Raw genomic sequence first — 23,089 nt, 5'->3', positions numbered from 1 at the left:
ACAAATGTTACAAAGCTGTCATTAAGTTTGAAGTTTATCAACAGCCCTCGTCATATGCTCACTGTTGCTCCGTTGGTTTCATTCCGGTGCACTGGATCTCCCTCTGCTGTCCCATAAGGTGCCTCTTCGCACCAGCCAGTTCACCCCAGCCCCTCAGTATTGGCCACGCCTCCTATTTGCATACACTCCTCAATCCTCAATCCCGCAACTCCCACATCCCAATCCTAAAATGGCTAAATGATTAATACCCAATCCTAAATACCAATTCCAATCCCTCAATCCCAAATGCCCCAATCCAAATCCTGAAGGGCTAAATGACCAAATGCCCCAACCGAATAGAAAAATGCCCAATCCTACAATACCAAATTGCCTTCCTAATACCAATCCCAAGCCTAATACCACAATGAATTTTTGACAATTGGACTTTAAGTTGCATTTTAGATTTTTTCAGGTCTACAGTGACACCTGTTGGCGCAGTTTTGTAACTTCTTAGAGAACAACTCTCCTTATGTCGAGATCACGAGAATATTAAGTCGTTATAACGAGAAAACAAGGAAAAAAATGATAATGCATGGCCGCTTAGACCTTCCGTATTTTTGGGTCGCACTTGGTACTTAAAATACTTTTTTTTTTTTTACAGGAAAATCAGTGTAATATATTTTTGTTCAAAATATTTTAGTTAAATATTTAGAATTGTGAGGGGATTTTATGATACTTTGCAAAATTTATACAATATTTTTTTTTTTTTTTTTTTCCTTTAAAATTAAACCATTTAGTCTCTACATTTTTGGGTCACACTTGAAACTTGAAATAACTTTTTTTTTTCTTCTTCTTCTACTTTTTTTTCCCTCCGGAAAATCAACGTTTTTTTTTTTTTTTTTTTTTGTTCAATAATATTTTCTGTTAATTATTTAGACTTATTAAAAGATTTTATGATACTATACAATATTTATAAAACTTTTATGAGCTTTTTTCCCTTTAAAATTAAACTATTTAGCTCCTCTCTTTTTGGGTCGCACTTGGTACTTAAAATACATGACTTAAAAAAAAAACAAAAAAACATGGGAAATCAATGTAATGTTTTTGTTCAATAATATTTTTTGTTTAATATTTAGAGTTTTGAGGTGATTTTACGATACTATGCAATATTTGTATAATTTTTATTAGCTACTGTAGTTGCCGGTGGGCAAATATGTTGTATTCACTCCTTCAATGTTAAATTTGAACAGGAGGAGAGCATTTGACATCAGACTCAAAATAACTGCTTTCGACAGATCAATCTTTATTCATAAACACATTAATTATGCATTAAAGTCGAAGAACATTTGATGCAAACCCAAAAAAGTTGTATCTAGCTTATAATTTCTTGAATATGAAACACAACAAATCCATTTGTCTTAAAATAGTGGAAAATACTGTAGAGAAGAATAAAGTGAAGCCATTAAGTTTCCTCAACAGGGTATTGTGTTTTAAAAAGTTAAATGAAGATAAATAAATAAATAGAATGAAGAAAATATTACATCTGTGTAATAAAAAAAAGTTACATATTTTTTTAGACCCCTAGTATTCAATGGCTGACTGTAGTGTGTGATTTCATATAATAATGTAAATGTAAACTCATCACTTGAACTCATCACAACATTATAACAGAATCATAAGCTACTAGTCATAAAAATAATTAGGGTCCTTGACCAATTAGAATGAAACGCATCCAAGCTGAATGAAAGCCTCAATATTTTGCCCCTTACAAGACATGATGTCATGAAAGAGAGAAAAAGATCATCTACAGCAAGGTGGGATGTTTTAAGTGGGATATTATGAAAGCAAAAAGCACTAAACATGACCAAAAACCTTGATTTATTAACTTATTAACACAAGTGTACCCCGTTTGCTCATGATATGTACTTAAGTAATTTGTTCACCAGCGTCTGCTTGGACTTTTGATAATTATACAAAAAAACTATCATCTCCTGTAATATTTGTATTATTTGGATGATGCTAGAGACCTTCATGTTTATGTCGATATATATTTGTCAACAAAAAAATACTTATTAGTAACATGAAAATGAAATTTCTTTTGGGAGGGTTTTCTTCAATGATTTAGGGGAGTGGAGTTGGGAGGTTGACAGACTCATGTGACAGGAAGGAAGTGATGTTATGTTCATGAACGAATCATGCTTTTTGAACGAATCTTTTAGGTGATAATTAAGCCAAATTAGTTTTTTTGTAACAAGTAAAACTGTTCGTTGACTTAAGACAGAACAAATAAGACTTTTTCGCCACCTGCTGGCGTATTTATGTAATATGAAGAAATGGTCACTGAACGAATCTGAACGAATCATTTTGGTGAATGAACTGAAAATGAATGAATCTCTTGAAAGTATTTTTATTTTTATTTTTTTATAATTTTGAAAATGCCTATTTTGAGTGGAAGCAGGAAGGTGATTTTTTTTTCGTGTCTGTTTATTTGAATGTGAGTTGGTTGTTGCTGCCCGCTTTTTTTTAATAGATATGGATGATTAATTATGGGTGATGCTTGATAAGTATGGTTTTTTTTGGTATTATCATGTTTATTGCTGAAATCATGCGTTTTAAACCATATTAGTTTAAACTTCTGATATAGGGTTTTCTGAGAGCACACATCTGAAACACATGGTTGGTTATGTCTGTGAAAATAAAGAGCTTCTTCTTCTTTTCTTGCCAAGATGGGGCTGTGAATGGCTTCCTTGGTTTGAAGCTCACATATTGAGAACACATATTGTTTTCATTTGTCCTGCGTCTCCTAGCAACAAGGCACACATTTCTGAATGAGTCTGCTGTGATTGGAACGACTTGAAGCTCTGGTAATGTATGATATTCAGTTGTATAGTGTATGGTAGCCAGTCTTCCTCTGTCACTATTTACAAATAAATTTGTGCTGGTTTGAGCTGGTCTTGAGCAGGAGTTGTTGTTTAGGACCAGCAGCTATGCTTCAAAACATACCCAACCAGCACATGCTGTTTTTTTCAGCAGGGACACCAGCTCTGGGGGGTGTTTCCCAAAAATAACTATGGTCACAAGTTCCGTCGTTACTAATAGAGCGAAGGACCATAGCTAGCTAACAATACTTTTGGCAAACAGAACCCTTCACTGTCTCTCCACACAACCATTAACAGCCCGTACCCTTGTCCCGGGTCGCTAAAGACCCGAAATATGCCTTTAAGGGATAATAAACATGGCAAAATGTTTCACTGTGACTATATATAATTACATTTATTTTACAAGTAAACTTTTTCATGTTCAATCTTTCAGCAGTCCTGAAATATTTGGTGTCGCTGGGTGGAGTAAACATGAATATTCATAAGTTTTATGTTAAAGCAACTCTGAAAATATTAGTGCGTTTTCACCGGATCACAGAAGATTCTCAACAAGGTAACTATGTTTCAGCGTAGAATGAAATTATGCTTAGAGTATTTGTAAATATGCAAAAGAGATGTGATTTACCTGAGATATAGGCCTAGCTGATAGGCTACGCACCCTCAATAAATGAGCCCACAGCTGTTAAGCACTTCTATAATATTCGTATTTTGCGTTACCTTGAGAGTCCTTAAAATGAGTCATTTAATAACTTTGCCAAAATGTAGCTGTTGGCTCATAATGAAGTTTCTTATAATTATTATTCTGTGCCATTCCTAAACGTTAGCTCAATTATTCAAAAATGTTTTACTCACAAAGGGAAAATCAAATGTTTTTTTTACAGGCATGACCGGGAATATAAAATTCTCAATATTTTTTTTTTTTGTCCAAAAAGATACATTTAGTGGACACAATGCACTATATGGTTACAGAAAAAAAAGAAAGAAAAAGAACTGTGCAAGAATGTGAAAACAAATCTTTAATGATTATTTGTGTCTTGAATCTAATCATATAGTGCCCTGTGGTGCACTGATTCAGATGACAATAATTTTGACTCAAATGTGTGTTGGTGAAGTTGTGAAAATATTTTAACAATGTAATACTTCTATTCTACAGACTTATTACAATTAAAATGTTTAATATTTTATTAACAATTGGCTAAAATAAACCATACAGTAATGTGTACATTTTCATGTCATATATATATATTGCAAATCTGATAGAATTTCCTATAAATTACTGAAACTGGATTAAATCATGTAATTGTAAATGTAAAGTCTTGGTTTTAATCTGGAGAAAACCTTCAGTATGTGTTCATCAAGCCTTTTTAGTTGTATTGAGATACCTTTGATTATCCTGATTCCAAAAAAGTGTGGATTTCAGGAACAAGATGTAGTAAAATTGTATAGTATATGTTTGTTTTTATTTGTTTTTTGAAATTTATTTGTTTTAAGGTTAAAGTTGTAGTTTATTTTTGTAGTATTGCACACAATCCACCATCCCCTGTATCGGACCAAAAAAAAAAAAAAGAGAGAGAGAAAGTATTCATTCTGAGAATTTTTACTGTTTGCAACTGTGTACAACTGACAACCGTCAGGTCAGTTGAAGTGCTAGTGTGAAAGCACACTTAGACAGGGATGGATTATGACACAGTGGTGCCCTGGGCACAGACCGATTTAAGGCCCCCCTCGGTGGAAATTTTGTTCCTTTTTTATTCTGAATTTTCATGACTTGTTAACTATATAATAAAATATCATGATTCTTAAATATAAGTAAATACATTTTTCACCTTTATAGATCATGTTAGTTTATCTTTAATTGGCTATGGGAAAAGTGGCCTAATATTAGTGTAGTCTATTAACTAGGTGAAGTCAGCTAAAATGGGCCATCAGGTAAAATGAGACAAAAAAGGTTGTAGCCTCATATCTCTTTACATTTTTACAGCCAATTATAATAACTGATCTTGCATTGTAGCTACTTGTTGAGATGTAAAAATAATTTAGATTGATCTGAGTTTTTTAAGGCAGGCAGGGCAGAGTGTTACATGAAGCTTGTCAGAGAAATCGTAAGGTAAGCGAGCCTGACATAGTAAATTTCATTCAGCAGCTTACCAACAAAGCAAAGGTTTATGAACAAGGTTTTTGACATGCTCTTTCAAAAAAATTTAAAAAAAAAAAAAAAAAGTTTAATTTAAAAAAGAAACTTCGATTTTTGTGGAAAAGGGTCATTTTAGGTGGAAATGGTTGTTTACGATGTTTTGGGCCACAATTTTCAGCTAAAATGGGCTGCATACACTTTTACACAGACATTGAGGGTGAAAATTGGTTTATAGGCCCAGATATGTATCCATACAAAATCTTAACTGTCTTACTATATATATATAATAATATATATATATATATATATAATATATATATATATATATATATATATATATATAGATATATATATATATATATATATATATATATATATCTGCAATGACTGCCTTTGAAGGGAATGCAGCAAAATATCTAACTGGCCTAACTAGGTGCAATGTTAAGACCTACAGTATAGGAACTATTAAAGTGACTCATGCTCATTGGAAAAAAAAAAATCATTAGTTGTTATGATTATTTTATTTTTTGGTGTTATTAGTAGTTTTTTAAAAAATGGTGGATTTTTTTTGGCTTAATTCTAGCTTGTGTATGAATCCCGTCTTTTAACTTGTACTACTAGATATAGGCCTAGGTGTCATGTCATAGAATATTTTTAATACAACTGACTTTATACTTAACGTAAATTTAATAAAAACACTGTAAGTTGCTAATTATAACACTTTCATTGCTACATAAAGAGAGCAAAGAATATTTACATTATCAAAGAATATTAACTTTAGTCTAGACAGAGTTTAAGCACTCTCAACAACTCCCATTATAATCACTGAAGCTGTTTATTCTGTGAAATGAATATCTTACTTACGTACATCTGCACTTTGTTTATGATGAGAGAATTAATTCGCCAGAGAGCAGCATTCAGTCAGCGATCGCGCGCACTGAACAAAATACGGGCTTTTCAGCGATGACTCATCTGAATGCTAATCAAGCCCGTGATTTTGCTCTATTCAGTCCAGCAGAGGGAGACAAACATCATTCAGATATCTGTTTACATTAGTGAACCAACATCTGTTTACACTAGTAAATGAACACATGCACTGCATTAGGACTGATTGGGTGAATTTGTCTCATTCATCCTCTGTCTGTTCAGTCTCCAGACTGGATCTGCTGTGTCTGGACTAACAGCATCATTCAGCCACAGCTGTGAAATATTTACTTCATCCATCTGTTATTATTATTTTAAAAGACTATTAATTGAAAACACATCGTGAAACAGGAGCTATAACATTTCTCAGTGAGTTGGTGTAATTCAAGAAATATTGTATAATAATGTTAAAGCACTTTTGTTTTGATGAAACATTACTAGTTGTTATCATCTCAGAAATAAAAACATATTTAGTATTATTCTGTTTTTTTGTGTGTGTATATATATATATATATATATATATATATATATATATATATATTCAGCACATTAGCAAATGTACAGTATTATGTACATGGACTGCCAAAAATAATAATAAATAAAAACCTGATTATTCTACAATAATCATATCAAACAATTAGACTGCTGTCGCGTGACCTCATGAGCTCCGGTACATGTTGTGTGTGTGTGTGTTTGTGTGTCGCTGCTGCAGTGGAAACTTTGCTCAATAAATGCTCTATAAATGGCACTGAGTTTTGCGGTGAGCAGCATTGCATTCAGACTCACCCCTGAGCTCCATGTTCTTCTGCAGCTCCTCATTTACACTGACGTGTGTTGCTTTATTTAGATTTCATTTGTAAACCTCTACAGACTTACAGAGCAGTTAAACCAGTTAAAGATCCTCTGAAACCCAGACTGCAGTTCTGTGGCTTTAGTCCGTGTCTGTTTTGAGGCCATTTAGACTATTGTGTACTAATAAACATTGACATAATTATTTTTTTCCAGGTGTATTTAAAATTTCTAACACCTGCAAACTATTAAAATGATTGCTATGCATCATCCAACTTCCTGTTCAATAGGAAATACATAACTGGAAAACTGTGCATGTAATACTGCACGATCATCTTGTCCGGAATGATTATGGGATATTCTGATATAGTTTTTATGCACAGAAAATGTTAATAAAATGAATGGATATAAATTTAAAGTAAACCACTTGAAAGTCTTTTTTTTTAAGGAAAATAAACAACAGCAACAAAAACAGTTTTTCTCTTTTCTTTAAAAAGAAATAAAATAATATTTATTACACTTGTACATTAACAGTTATCAATATAAATATTATAACATTGTTTTTTTTAATGCCATCATGAACACTGATGACAAATATAACACTGTTTTCTGGCACTGAGGAAGAACATCATTTATGATTGACATCAGGTGTAATAATGATATGAAATGGCATCAAAATAGTACATAGTTTCATAACATCAGCAACACAAACCACATTAATATTGATACTTTGGCTAAATATTAAAAAAATAAAATTACTAAAACCAATGTAGTTTTGACTGATATTTCCAGCAGTATTTGGATGTTATGAACAGAGAATGGATTTGTGAGACTCTCTCTCTTCCAGTTTGAGGGAAACTGAAATAACTCTGTCTGGACCACAACTGTTTCTCAGGAAACTAGAAAACGACAGACGGACAGACACTAAACAAAAATAAAACACCAGGAAACATCTGGTAAACTATGTTACATAAAAGATGGAAAGAAAAGTGTGAAATAAATGCTAAAAAATTGTCCTGGCCATTTGAGACTGTTGTATTCCCACCAACAGCCAGAGACAAAGAAAACAACACAAACAGCAACATTAATGAATTCATTTCAATTGTCTTTCCTTTGGTTTCAGCTTAAATCTGAGTTCCACTGTTTTGAGATTTGACTGAATGGATCAGTGAGGAAAGATCAGTCCAGTCATCAGGACGAGTCTGTTTTGTTTCTCAGCATCTGGTGAAGAAGCTCCTGGATTCAGTTCTGGCCACCAGTAATCGCAGCGAATCGCTGGACGTCCGGATGAGCTCTCGTCCACTGACGCGAAAAGACAAAACATGAGAGGATCTTTTGGTCAGTTTTGGTGTCAAGGACACTGAAAAATCATACGAATGCAGAAAAAAAAAAAAGATATCAAAAAACCCTGCTTTGTGGTTGAAGACAGCAAGCCATAGTGAGCCATATCACAAAAAAGGAATGTTTCCCATAATGTTTTTGTTTTTTTAATAAATGGATTTAAAGACATGTGTATTTAAACATAAAATGGCACTGTTCAGCAGCATGTTGAATGTCTGGAGAAGTGTTCACCTGTGGTAGTCCATTCCCACCAGACTGACTCCATTGACAGCGAGGATGCGGTCGCCCGCTCTTAGTCTCTGACTGAGGCCTGCTGGGGAATCAGGCACCACTGACTTCACGTAGATCCCACTCACTCGCAGAGGAGTTTTCTATCAAGACACAAGATTAGCGATGACTACATGATGACCAACAGCAACAGGAAATGAATGAGTTTGATTCTCCTCTGTATCAGTCTAATGAGACCGCTGCATTTGTTTGAGAGCGTCTTGACTCACACGGGGCAAGCAGATGTTATATTGTCTCTGAAGGCTCAACCACACAGTCATCGGGTTCGTACTTCATCTTATTGTTAACATCAGCTCTATCTTTTCAATGACAGTGCAGTTTCTGGGAAACGCAGGAGGTCTTCTCACATTCAGTCAAGCTCTGGACTCATTACCGGCTTCAAAAGAAATTCAGTGTGTCCAACGCAAACCCATTCACCCCCTACTGAGCCGCTTCTCGTAAAACAAACCCCTCCACACATGTACCTCATAGCTGACACCTAAGTCAGCAATACCAAGTCATTTACAGGACCAAACTCTCAGAGGAGGCGAACAAAACAACCCTAGAGACTATGGCTCTGTTCCAAAAGCTAATGAGCTTCCTACGTAGGCAGCATTTTAGGGCATCACTTCTGATGTGAAGGCTTTAAAAACTACAAGATTATGCTGTCGCCCATGTCAGCTTTGGCTAAAACCAAATCTAAGGTAGCAACACATTTACCAAAAACCTAACGTTGCATTATGTGTCCTTTGCATAGAAGACAATCCAACAACACACTGCGACAAGTTCAGTGAAGAAACCTTGTCTGAAGATACTGTTTATTATACATATAATTAAATAAAATAGGCCTACTTTACCAAATATGAGCGTGTAATCATATAAAGCAATAGTGTCTTGGATTAAATGCTTGATTTATTTGGATTACTTTTAAAGTGTCAACATTTTGGGTGAATGGATTTTCAAAGGAGGAAGAGAATTCTCTCCAGTGAATGACAGTCTTATGGGTTTGTAATGACATGAGTGTGAGTAAATGATGACAGAATTTTCATTTTTGGGTGAAGTATCCCTAAGGGAAGTTGAGATGCTGTCTATGAAGGCTGCAAGGTATGTTTTGGGACAAAGCCTGCATGCACTTAACTGTACAGATCTAGTGTAGCCCTGATTATTTTTAGTCATAAAAGCTGTAGATTGGCCTAGTTTTGAAGCTGTTGAGAAGTTGTGCAGCACGTGCTCAAACTGCATCACAGTTTTCATTTGACCAGCATGTTTTATATGAAGCACTGTCATTCTGTATATAAAACAGGGTCATTTCATCAGCTTAATCACAATGAAGGAACAACGAGTATGCTATTATGTATATAGTCTAGGAGAGCCATGTACACTAGCACAAGGGCGAGAGAGACAAGTACACTAGAACAGAACGATAAATAGAAAAGAAAAATACAACAAACATCATTCTCACCATTCCATCCACCAGCGCCAGCCCAAGACCATGAGGTCCTCTCATCAGCTCTACGGTGCACACTTCATCTCTATCATCCTCATCCTCCTCTGTTCTGTGGTTTCCTGTGATGCCGTTCTCTACTGAGAAAACAAAATCAAACACATCACATTATCAGCAGAGTCTTCACTAGTCCAGAAGCACAAACAAACCAGATGTCACTGAATGTCCAGGTCATACATCACCTCATATTCAGAAGAAAGAAATAAGAAATTATAAGGTTGTTTCCAGGATTGTCAAGATTATTATAACTCTGATTATTTCATGACAGTCTAAATGAAATCCGAATTGAAAATGAATAAATAAAATAAAGAAGTCATCTGACAGATATCAATTTTCACAGGGTTGGTTTTGGTTTTTCATAAACATCAGTCATTTCTTCATATTGTGTATGATACATAAGTTTGAGCCCTGATTTTACGATGTCTTTTCATGCTCCCATAAAGATCTTCTGGTTGGTGGAAACACAGGGTTTTCCTCCAGTGCTCGGTCACCCGGCCAGCGTCCTGAACAATGCCTTTCCCGATTAAGATTCCAGACAGCAAGCCAACTGTAAATTCCCATGATGCTTTATTCACTGCTCTTTTTTTCTCCTGACATCACCACCTCTCTGTAATTCCTGAACCAGATTATAGGATTTGTGCCACAACCAAAAAAGCAGAATGAATTAGTGACCAAAACCAGTGTGGTCTAAGCAGAGTCCCTTTGATTAGGAAAATCCACACTAGACTTTAGAAAGAGGTGGCGACTTTAGAGACCAGTGGGCACAGGATGCCACATGTAGGGCTCTACCACTCTTTATGTAAATGTACTATATTACTGTAAGTTTGAGTGAAGCAATGATTTTATTTCATACTGCACTTTATTTTATAACAGTGTACGCTCTACATTCTGACTCAACTGCATCAGAAGTAGTCATACAGTCATACAGCTGGAAAAGTCCACTCTCACATCAAAACAACACACATGCATCACTGTTTCTTGTGAATGTGCATCAGATAACTATGCAAAGTCAAGATCATTTAGGAAAGAAGTTTTTATGTTGCTTCATAAAATTGTGATTCAACCACTGGAGGCAGAAGTATTGCTTTTTATGATGCCTTTATGAACTTTTTGGAGCTTGACTGCTTTGGTGGAATTGAATTTCAGTGGAGGGACAGAAATCTCTCAGGTTTCATTAAAACTACCTTAAAATTGTGTTTTGGAAATTAAGGTGATGGTGAATAAATGATTTTTTTTTTATTTATTTTTTTTTTATATAAAATTGCAGTTATACTGAATATCATAACATGTACTGAATCATTTCTCGTTACTGATGAAACAGCAAGAGTTATTATTGTTTTCCTACAAATGTCTCTACAATAGGTTTTTAAATTGCTACAGAAGCCTTATGAGCTACTGGGTCTTTGTAGTAATATTTAGGCTGAGGCCAAATTTTGATTGCTTAATTTCCAATAACGATTCTTTTAGTACTTCTAAGGAAGAAATAAAGTGCTCAGGAATGCCAGTTCGGAATATTAACCTGATCCCAACACCAGATACAAAGACTCACTCTTGAAGTTGTTCAGTGACCTCACTTGACCATTGCTCATTGTATAAATATATTACATGTGGGAGAGCATTCTGGACAGAAGGGGGGCTTGTTTCCTTGTGCAGCCAGAGCACACAAACCCAACTCCACATCAACACCAGCACCTCCCTTACGCCTCCAAAGTCAATTAACCCTGCCTTTGAAATCAGGGAACACGCTATGGGATGAAAATATCTGAGATATTTCTCAGAGTACAGCTGACAATCAAACAGAAGATGAGTAGTACTAGTGCTCAAGTAGGTTTAAATCTTTGTAAAACTAAATGCATATGCAAGAAAAAATTGTATTTTTCCATTTTTTTTTGTTCATAAAACTTGTAACTGGAAAGGTTTTTAGCCAGAATCTGGTGGAGAGAAGCAGTTCAGCATGTGTTTTAGCATCTGCTCGGTCATGGTGAAGTGATGTTACCTTTCCTGTGCTGGCGTGCCGTCTGCTGCGCTGCCCCCTCCAGCAGGCTGGCTTCTAGCTCGGCTTGCTCAAGACTCTGAGGGGTTGGTTTTGTCAGCAGGCAGGAGGGGTCGAGGGCCAGACTCTTGTGGTACCCCAGGTCTGTATTTCCCGACAGGCTGTTTTGGAGCTCCAGGCACTTGAGTTTTTGGGTCAGGACGGCCTCACACGTGCTCAGGTTACTGTGAGACCCCCGAAACTGAGGAGGTGTCAAGCTGACATGGTTCTGATCCTTCTCCTCTGAGTCCTGGGAGGTGATTGGTTCAGATGCTGTCTCTTCAGTCAAGTTACTGCAGGAGCCCTGAATGTATCCGAAATGTCAAAAATAATTGAAACTATATTTCAAGTCAATTCATTTATTTGTATAGCATTTTTCATGATACACAACGTTTTAAAGCAGCTTTATAGAAAGTCATGTTGTTAATAATGCATCAGTGCTTTAACATAGAGCAAGTTTTAGGGCTGAGCGATATGACATTATGTAACAATTATATGAGGGATCCTCCAGATTAAGATCTGGCTATATTGTATTACTGGTATGTAATATTGGTCATTTCAGTTTTATTAAGAGATTTAAATGATGGTCAATTGGGTTCTATTAAGATATTAAGATTTAAATATTGTTTGGTTTTGTTCAAAGCAAGAGTAAGAGATTCTCAAATTATTAATGAAAATTATGATTGGACATCATATGTTAAAAAGTCTGATTTTCCAGGAAAGTAATTAAGAAATTTAGACAATGCTCAGTTTTGTTGTAAGTGAAATAAAACAGAATGCATCAAGGAAGATTCTGTTGTCTTAAGTGTAAAATAGCCAGTCAGAGTCTGATGTGTTTACCTATTTTTCAGATTTAATAGCAGTCATTTAAGCAACAATGATAAGAAATCTAGGGTAGGTTTATAACTACAGCAGAATACCTATACTGACTTTAGTTGAAAATTACTTATTTCTAAACTACAGGCCAACATTCCGAAATCTACTGTCAAACCAGTTTTAAACCATTGCAATAAATGTCTGTTGATTTTCCGTGGTGTCTGTAGGGAGTTAACAGCATGGAGGAGGTTTACCTGTGAGGGCTGTTGGTCAGACTGTGTCTGGCTGTCTGGGAGAGACTGGATAAACTCCTGCAGATGCCGGAGAGGAGTGAACAGCCCTGGCTCTGTGATGGGATTTCCCAGCTCCAGATTAAAAATGCTGCTGGGCAGGATTAGAGGAGGATGGTTGTCGAAACTTTCCAGGATATTAGCTAAAAGAAAATATTTTTGTCGTCAGGCACTCAGGCAGAAGAACAGAGAATCTCAGTGAGCTAAAGAAAAGCATTGAAGACATCACTCTAGCCTAATCTTATAAATTAAATTAAACAATCATTCACCTCACTATATGTTTAAAAACAGAAATGGTGCTTTACAAGAGATTTTGGAAATGACAAATGGTTAAATATTGTCATTGTATCATCCAGTTACAAAACAAAGTGTTTGTGTGTTCATATTTGGGCTCACAGGTATTGAGGGCAGCCGCTGCATCCTCTGGAGATGGCGTCCAGCACGGAGGGCACATCCGAGCTGTGTTGTACTCTCTTAGCATGTGATGCAGCTGTGCAGGGTTCAGATGAATAAACTCAGCTCTCAGAGTGCACCATGATGCCTGTGAACACACATACAGATGCATAGAAGAATTAATCTTCAAGGGACCTGGCTGTGATTGGGCCAAAAATTCACACGTAAGACATTTTTCTCAGCACAGTTAACTCTATTCAGGACATAAGTAATGTAAGTGTTGAAGCAAAACTGCAATCAGTTGGTGCAAACATTCACAGATCACACAGATCAATTTAGATGAAAGCTGTGTATAGTCTGCATATGCATTTTCATAACAATGAAATACCACGGTTTCTAATAATATCACCTAAAGGGAGTATGTACAAGGAGAAAACCAAAGGACCTAAGACTGAGCCTTGTGGAATACCCTTCCTTAGCATCAGAGCACCATATTTTACACAGTTAAATTTACACAAACTAACTGGTAGAATCTAAAATAGGCTAGTACCTGTTTAGAAATGTTAGCATTGTTTTCTATACTGTCAAAAGCAGCACTAAGTTCAAGTAAAACAAGCAGAGAAATACAACCCTGGTCAAATATCATGTACTCTCAGTTTATTTCTATGCCATAATGAGTATAATAGGGTGGACACACCAGTTTGTAGTATTTTTGATTAAAAAAGGGTATACAATTGCTCATTTAGCAAGGGTACATCATTTGTAATGACATATGCCTTAATTTGACAAGCAAACTCTATTCTCGTACAAACAAAACATATTTAAAATACCACAAAGGAAATACAGCCAAAACAGTTCACCAAACATCACTAAACATTTGTTTTCATTCTCCTTTAGTGGTGTCTTAAGAATAGTCTATCTTAATAACAGGGTAGTGTTTTCTTCTGTGTCATTCTGAATCTAGAACAAAACAACATCCAGTACTTGTAATTAAACCAGTTTCTTCACAAAATGTAGGAAACAGCGGCTGGGAAAGAACATTGTAAAAACTCATCAGCACAACAAACTCCAGCAGAAGCTGACAGGATATGTTTGGCAAATGGTTAAGGTTACAGCTTAGTATAATTCAGCCGAGAGTTCATCTTTATTAATGCTATTTTTGTTTATATTTTCAGCGTTTCATTCAGTTTAATTTGAATAAAGAATACAGTTCACATGTTTTGTGCAAAAACATAAAAACACTATCATATTTAAAATATATAAGACAATCTATTAAAGGATGAATGTATATTTTACAGAAAATTGCTTAATTGCATTTACCAATTATATATAAATCTAAGTGATTAACTATTCTAGGATAAATGTAGTGAGAAAGTTTTAGCTGATGCATAGACATTTTTGAGAAAAGCCTCAAACACGTGATGGGTGGTGTCACATTAGTCTGGAAAAGCCACAAGACTGACTAAAGTCAAAACACAGTCATGTTGTTGCTTTCGACCATGTGCATTAGAAGAATGCTAAATATTTAATGAAGCCAGGTCTGGTATAAGGTACCCGTTTTACTAATCTGACACTACTTTGGAGTATAACTGGAATATGAAAAGGATATACTAGAACCCAATCCCATAAGTACAACAGGTCTAGACATGCATGTGGAAAACTGCTCAGATCATCTTGGATAAATTTGATGAGAAATATTTAGATCTCTGATTTTGTTTGCAGACTTGACAAACCTGAGAGCACAGTTTAAGACACTGTTGAGGGACACATTTGCTAGTTTTTTTCTTAAGAAAATGTCTGTAATTACTTTTCATTTGATCTTGCTGTCTATAAGAAATAACTGAGACATCAAGTCCTTTTGTGATTTTTCTTTGCTATGGACACTCACAAGCAACAGTCTGGGCTGAAGAGTCTGGATGACCGTCCCAGAATAGATTGATGGAAAAGAGGAAAAGACATCTGAAACTATGTGCAAAAATGGTTGTTTTACAAACCACAAACTGTGACCTCATGCCACGGGTGGAACCTTAACAACCAGTCTCCTAGAAATTGTGACATGCAACCATTGTTTGTTGACAGGATAGAAGAAGTTAACATTCAGTAATTGCACACTGGATGATACTTACAGACATATGCGGTTTCATTTGTCTCGACAAGTGCTACATGTGCTAATATTATTAGCTAGAACGGTACAGTTCCTCAAATTTTAATGTTGGCTAGAGTTGCTGAAAACTTTAAAATATTTTCAAAAAGCTGTCTGAAGGTTATATCACCCTTATGTTGTTTAAGTAGTTTAAGATCTATACAGCATTATGAGTGAGATAGATTTAGTGATTGCTGCAGTGTTCTGAGTAATTGGCAGGGTTCTAGCACATACTGTTTCACTAGCACAAACTCAATTTCAAGGGTGTTGCTAAAATGTTCTAAGTTGTAGAATGTTGTGTTCCTAGGAAAGTGCGAAGGTATTGCTGTATGGCTGCTAAGTAGTCACTAGGTGGATACTAAGGTTGTCTGTTTGGTTGATAAGGTGTTGCTAGGCAAAATACCCTTTCACATTAGCTGCGTTTCCATTACATATTTGCACAAAATGGAGTGCCTCTTCTGAAACGTGCCATGGCGAGGCTGGTATAAACACCAGCATTGACTAGAGTGGCCGCAATCAGCTCCAATGGCCGTGTCAGAGCCGTAATGCAGTGTAAACAAAGGGTTATCCAAACATTAATGGCAAGGAATGCCCCTTACACTTGAGATCGGCAACATATGACATGTTTCTTAAAGGTTATAGTATGTTGAAACATTATCATATGACTTTTTCGGTATGCCATGTGATCAGAAAATGTGGAAATGAACGTTTCCATTGCAGTATTGCTAAATATTCCTTTTTCGTATTGACTGAAAAACAACCTCATGCGAGCATAATAACTTTTTTTGCGATATATGGGCATTTTTTGCGAAATTGATGTGTTTCCATTAGGCGTATTTCTAATTCGCAATTTTAATTTGCGCAATTTGAAGAGTAATGGAAACAGCTATTTACAGCTATTAATTTCGTGGCATGCAAAATTGACCTCCTGTTCACACAGCTCCTGTTCTACTCTCCTCTGGAAATGAACATCTTTTGGTCTATTGTTTGTCACAGATAATGAAAAAGCAGCTTTAGACAGATACAGAAAAACTCCAATCAGTTGGAATAAATCATACTATTTCAGAAAAGGCAGAACGACGTGTTGAGTTTGGTGGAATAGAAACGCCCTTAATCTAATTTGGAAATTATGTTTTTGAAAAAAAACAAAAAAACACTTCAATTACAGTTTCAAACTGTTCTAAGTGCATTTATGGTTGACGGCAGAATGCAGAACAAGTAAACAGAGCGGTCATGTGAGAGAGCGAGTTTAAAGTAAACTCAGCTCATTCAAAACAGTGAGATCATACTAGCCCCTCCCACCCAGAGCTAGCTGTAATCCGGCTCTCACGACTGCTGTGTGAAACCCTGACAGCTTAAGAGCTTTAAAGGTCAAAGTTCACCAGTCAAATGACAGTCAGACTCTCAACCACCGTGAGCCGCTTCACGAGACCTGTAAACCCCCCGCGGCACAGGATGTGTTTGGGTGGCGTGCTGTAAACTTTGTACTGTCCTCTGTTATTGTGCCTTTGATTTATGGTACGATAAGCTATAAGAGAAACTAATTTCCTTATGCACAAAAGAGTAAACAATGGCTTCTGAAGGAAGTTAACAGGTTTAGGACCAGACAAACAGCTGTTTTGAGTTCTTCTATTTCCTGTTAACCCAGGTACTAAAGTCTCTCCTGCTTGCGGCACTCCGTCAACATTGTGATGACTTAACTGAATAATACACATTTATTTAGGATTACATGACACACTGTCACAGATGAATCCATTGGCATGTTCTGACAAGCTCAACAGGGTTTTATTTATGTGATGAACAGAAAAACTGCATGACTCAAGATGTAAATATGACCTTTGTCATGAGATTGATGGCATCATGCGGTTTTATTGAATGAAGCTGATACTGCAGGCAATGCTGTTGGCTTGTGAAACAGGTTTGCTCAGCGTTTCTTAAAACATCACGTCATTTTTATAGTCCTAGTGGCTGCTTGATGACCAATAAAGGGCTTTATCAGGATAACTGATACTCACAACCTGTCAAATCAGCAGTCAAACCCAGATTATAACCTCCAACACACCTTGCTGTCAAACCCAAATTCATTCTTCTTTGCAACTAAAGAGCTGCTTTATTCACAGTTTAGTGAAACTAGAACAAGATGTTCGTCAAAAGGAAACTGAACAGACAATATAGGAATGCACCAACACCATTTTTGACACACCAAGCAAGTAGAGTACACAATTTCTTTTGGTAGTCACCGATACCCAGGGTTCCCACACTTTATGACCAATGCATTTCTTAATAAGGGATTTTTTTAGACCGATTCACTAATGAATCATTCAGACGGATATGAGAACTGTTTTGACTAATTTCTTAAAAGCAATTCAAGAGAACAATTTTCTGGAAAATTTCAGAGTATAACAACAACAACAAAAAAATGCAACACTTTACAATATGGTTCCATTTGATGACATTAGGAAACTTCAGTGGTTAACAAGATTAACTATTACATTCAAATTATTATATTAAAATCAAAAGTTGAATCTGTTAATATTATTTAATGGACCTGAGCTAACAAACTAACAATGAACAGTTGCATTTGTATTAAAACATATATTTACAAAGATTAACAACAACTTTAACTAATTAATTTCCCATTATTATTCAATTTTAATGCATTATGTAATGTTACCAATAGGACCTTATTGTAAAGTGTTTATATTCACTATAATAAACTTCAATGATGTTTAAGATTTTACTAATTTCATGACTTCTCCATATCTGGAGAAAAAAATACAATAAATAAATAAAATAAAAAAAATATATAAAATAAATAAAATAAATAAAATTCCCTGATATTTCCAGGTTCTCCATGACAATAAGAAAGAACACATTGGGTAGGTTCACCCCAGATATTCCAAATCAAAATTTGCCCCAAAATTAAAGAAATTATATTTTGTTTACAGAAAATAAAATGCAATGCATTTGAATGCAATAAAAAAAACAATTCTCATTAGGATGCATTATTAATCTTAATGGTCTTAAAAACGCTTCAATACTGTCTGCAAAATATCCATTTACAAAATATTGTTAGATTTATCAGCCGATATTGTTTTTATTCTGTGTAGTTAGAGGTTGTTTTTTCGGGGGGTGGGGGGTGTATTTGGTTTTTATTCTGTGTAGTTAGTATTTTTTTTTGTGTGAACTGCAGAATAAAGGCACATCTCTAGTGCAATACACCTGTAAATACTTTGTAATTGTATCTGTGTAAGCATTTGTGAAGCAGTTCAAAGGGTTTCTGACCTGCAGGAGGGTCTCCTTGGGAGTAGCGAGCAGGTTGACAGCTGAAGAGAGCCTCTGGAAGAAGTCAGCAGCCAAATCTCCCATGCCAATGCTCTGAATCCAGTCCATCAGCAAATCCAGATTGGCCCGGATCTGCACTCCTCGAGACCACTGGTAGAAGCCACCTCCAGACCCTTAAAAAACAACCATATCAATATTTATTCAGAAGTCTCAATCAGTGCTAGAGCTTTTCAGTAATTGTCAAAAGTCACAATCTCAAAAAATGTCAAAATCTCAATTCAAACTAAACCAGTTTACATTTTGTCATAATTTTGTCCGGCTCCAGCAGACTATTGTCATGCAAACAGCTGTGCTATGCAGCCAGTGTTATTTACACCTAGGTAAAATTCACACGCTTGTGAAAAATTTCCTGTCCAAACAAAGTATCAAGACCACTGGAGTGTGAACAGACGGTTAAACAAAGTAGTTCACACCACGCTCTCTCGCCTCACACGTTGTAGCCATTGTGGCTTTGGTGTAAACAGCTTGTGCAACAGGTCCTCAGAAGGACGCTGAGTGCGTGTGCTCACCTCTCTCCATGAGCGTGTTGAAGAGTGAGGCGTTCGTGAAGAAGAACAGGTAGGTCAGCAGTTGAGATGTGATCTCGCTGTGCACCTGGAAAGTGTTGAGCAGGTGCAGTGCCTCCTTCAGGACGTCCAGGATTTGGCTGACCCCTGCAGGCATGCGCAGCTGACCGCTCTCAGAGAAAGGGTTACTATCCAGCAGCCCCGGTAACATGGCATACATACTCTGGCAGAGGGAATGGGAAAAAATGTTTGTTTACTGTGCTTACCAATCACTTAAATATATGATATGATAGCTTTATTAAGAAAAACTCTATACAAACTGGCCTAACCACCCCGTATATAACACATCAATTCAGCTTTGTCATCACAAAAATAAATTACATTTAAAAATATATTCAAATAGAAAACTGTTGTTTTAAATTGTATTAATATTTCATAATATTACTGTTTTTACTGTATTTGTGATCCTAAAATTGCAGACTTGGAGAGCATAAGAGACGTCTTTTTTTACTGTATTTGTGATCCTAAAATTGGAGAGCATATGAGATTTCCTTACAATAACCTTACTTTTGAGTGGTTGTATATATGTATCGATCCTAAATATAAATATTTATAATAGTTTAAATCGTCAATGTATAGCTGAATATGTAATACCAAAGTCCTTTTAAGACAAGTCATGTCACTCGGCGGCCATCTTTGAAATGCCTTTTGGGCATGCAAGTGCAACTCCTATCTCTTTGAATGGGGAAACATCAAATTCTCCAAAACTGTTCACTAAGCTTATGATTAAATTCCAGATCAGAAATTACCAAAGAAATCTGACAACAACTGTGTAATAAATGTTATTTCTTTTGCTCAAATAGCGTTATAAATAGCTTATTTTTCAGGCTAGATCAGCCAGTGTGCATGTGCAGTCCTAAGTGCACGACTGTTTCTGTAGCAACCGGGACTTCTAACGGCAACTGCAGTGACACAATGACTTTCCTGATTAGCGATTGGCTCTTTTATTCAGAAGGTGGGGCTTCCTGTGATTGAGCAGCCATATTGAGCATGCATTTTTTTCCCATTCAAAAATATACGAGTGACATGTCTTGGGTATTCTATAGTCTTTGGTAATACATAACCCTATAAATATGTATGTAAACTCAATGTAAATGTAACACTAAAACATGAAAGCACAGGACAGAGCAATACAGGTCACATTATTTGTGCTTTCAGTACAGAGACCGTAGCCAGGAGCAGTGCTGTGTGCAGTTCCTGAACATCGCGTCTAAGCCAACAGGAAGTACGGCACAGGCTGGCTTCCTCTCAGCTGGGTGATATGCGGCTGTGACTGGACTCTGGAGAATGTCTCTGCCCTAAATGCCCATTGTTACAGCACCAGTGAGAGTCCTGAGAATCATTCAGATAAGACTAAAGCAGCAGATGCATCTCACATCCACACTCACTTTTCCCACTGACTAAACCACTGCTGCCCCTCAGGAACAGATAAAAGGATTCTGTAAACAAAGAAGCACCGAGCAGATAATCGTGCCAGACAGAAACTCAGGCAAGACTGAGAGCTTAGCGGGAATTCAAAAAAACACAGCATACTGTTCCAAAACCTTGAAATAAAGGAAAATATCAAACAACGTTCACCAGGAAGTTGTTTTTAAAGCAAAAGGAAATAGGGAAAGAGAAACGTTCTGGCAAGACCATACGCTGCAAATGAAACGTCAGATTTCAAACTAAAGGTAAGGCCACATTTGCGAAATATCAATATTAAACAGAAAAAAAACAGGATTTTTAATTACAAGCCTGAAATACACTGGGACTCTTATTTTAAAATCTATATGCTCTACTTTTTATGTCTATATACTGGCTGGTCATTTAAATAGATGCGGGTGATAAAAATATGTACTACTGTTACAACAAAGTTACAACAGTCGATCGTAAGCAATTGCCATAAATGTGCGTTTTTGTTAATTGTGAACTGCTCTGAAGCATTGAGCCTGTAGAACATGCAATAGCGCTACATTTTTTAATATAACAAATCGCTGCCTCTCTTAAACGAGGGATTTTGTTTTCTGTTGTTGCAAATGTTAAATGCTCGTAGCATTACGGACACATTACTGAAATTGTGGTGAAAAAAAATTTGGTCTGTTGTCAACAGTATGCCTATGACCATCCATTGCGAATAAAACATTTTCAATGTAAAGATTCGGTCACTACCACCAATTTTTTGCAAAATTTCGCAAACAAAAAAATTCCATTGTCTACTGTCAATAGTGTAGTAATCTGTGAAGCACAGCTCACTCAGAAGTCTCAAAAATCAAACCAAGCAGCAAATTTGTGACCAATCTGAATCTGTTGCGAAATCTGCAAGGGGAAATTATTCGCGTTCACGCGAAACCGCCAATCGCATGGATTCCTATTGAAATGACAGCGGTAAATGTGACTGTACCTTAATACAACTCTTAAAAACAAACACACAAACACACTGGCAATTTGTCAGGGCACAGCAGCGGTTAATGAAGCTAAAATAAGTGCTTCACACTTATCACACTCCATGCACTTCAGCCATATGAGGTCACTGAGAAACTAACCAGAGCCAGAGGTCCCGCCCCCATGACTCATCACTGACACATTCTTGCCTTGCCTTTTGGTCACAGCCATGACATCAGTGTTCATTGTCATGACTAAGAGATGCCTGGATCCCACCATACACAACAACTGATATACAACGGCAATACCTAATGCTATGATAAAACCATTCCCAACATGTCTTATTAGAAAAGAAGTAAATACTCTTAATTACAACGTGTTTAATGATCTGTATGCTTTTTTACAATGGAAATATAATTTCCTGTCACCAACCAAAACCCTTACACAGTCTGACATCACAGGTAACAGATGTCAGACTGGCTTCTACAAGGAAATTTCAATGGTAATGATTTATAAACTAAACTCCTGGTAACTGTTAATTTCCTGTTGGGCGTTATGACTGCTTTAACTGGACACTGCTCTCGCGTTCTGACGATGAGAACAGAATATTTCCTGCTCAGGAAACAGATGAACTCTCTGAGTCCAAATGTGGAGGTCCACAGCTGCTTCTCCGTCAGGCAGAGGATGGGTAACTATGGGCTTCCTGTCTGCTCCACTGACGTCCTCTTAACCCCTGATATATCAGTTGTTTTCTAGGACAAGACTGAAGTGACTGGACCGTGAAAGACATAACCTTTCCATTTACTATTTATCCACAAAGTTAACCTGCAACAAATGCGTCACATCTTTGGAATTTCGTGTCTTAAACTAGTCTGTACTTCAAGGTGACTTCATCACCTACATGATTTTCTGCACCACTGAACTGATGCAATAATAAATAACTCTGACATAATTTAATAGAGAATGAGTTTCATGACATTTCGTTGAGTGTTATTTTAGCACTTCTTTAATACTGTTATACAGTAGCATTATTCATATTTTTAATTAGCTCTTTTTTTTAAATGGTCAGTTTTTTATTTTAATATTAGTTTAAGTTTTAGTCTTCTATAATGTGCATTTTTCAGTTTTTGTTATATTTTTATACATCCCTATTTAGCATTTAATTATAGTTATTTTAGTTTTATTATTAATAGTTTCAGTACTTCAACTTACTAAAGTACGTCAGTTCTTTTATTTAAACATTACACATTTTTTAAGTTAGTTTTTTAATCCTAATTTTATTTACATGTTATTTTATTTCAGGTTTATTTCAATCACCACCAT

General features: G+C 36.1%; 2 protein-coding genes across 2 annotated transcripts in view; one reads left to right on the top strand and one right to left on the bottom strand.

Annotated features, from left to right (window-relative positions):
• The window catches only part of LOC109083723 (NLR family CARD domain-containing protein 3-like), a 356,997-nt gene that overhangs the window by 91,191 nt on the left and 242,717 nt on the right, over window positions 1–23,089 (top strand). The gene's annotated exons all lie outside the window — the stretch shown is intronic.
• Window positions 7,252–23,089, bottom strand: part of si:ch73-281f12.4 (Ras-associating and dilute domain-containing protein-like) — a 30,382-nt gene continuing 14,544 nt past the window's right edge. The window contains exons 9-16 of the mRNA XM_042721300.1: window positions 19,346–19,565; window positions 18,777–18,949; window positions 13,352–13,496; window positions 12,920–13,098; window positions 11,814–12,153; window positions 9,776–9,897; window positions 8,278–8,417; window positions 7,252–8,007 (exon numbers count right to left, since the gene is read on the bottom strand). Coding sequence (XP_042577234.1) covers window positions 7,920–8,007; window positions 8,278–8,417; window positions 9,776–9,897; window positions 11,814–12,153; window positions 12,920–13,098; window positions 13,352–13,496; window positions 18,777–18,949; window positions 19,346–19,565 — 1,407 coding nt within the window. The 3' untranslated portion in view covers window positions 7,252–7,919. The remainder of the gene's footprint in view (window positions 8,008–8,277; window positions 8,418–9,775; window positions 9,898–11,813; window positions 12,154–12,919; window positions 13,099–13,351; window positions 13,497–18,776; window positions 18,950–19,345; window positions 19,566–23,089) is intronic.

This window comes from Cyprinus carpio, chromosome B3 (genome assembly GCF_018340385.1).
Source record: "Cyprinus carpio isolate SPL01 chromosome B3, ASM1834038v1, whole genome shotgun sequence".
Taxonomy (NCBI): domain Eukaryota; kingdom Metazoa; phylum Chordata; class Actinopteri; order Cypriniformes; family Cyprinidae; genus Cyprinus; species Cyprinus carpio.
This window is presented reverse-complemented; position numbering and strand designations above follow the sequence as displayed.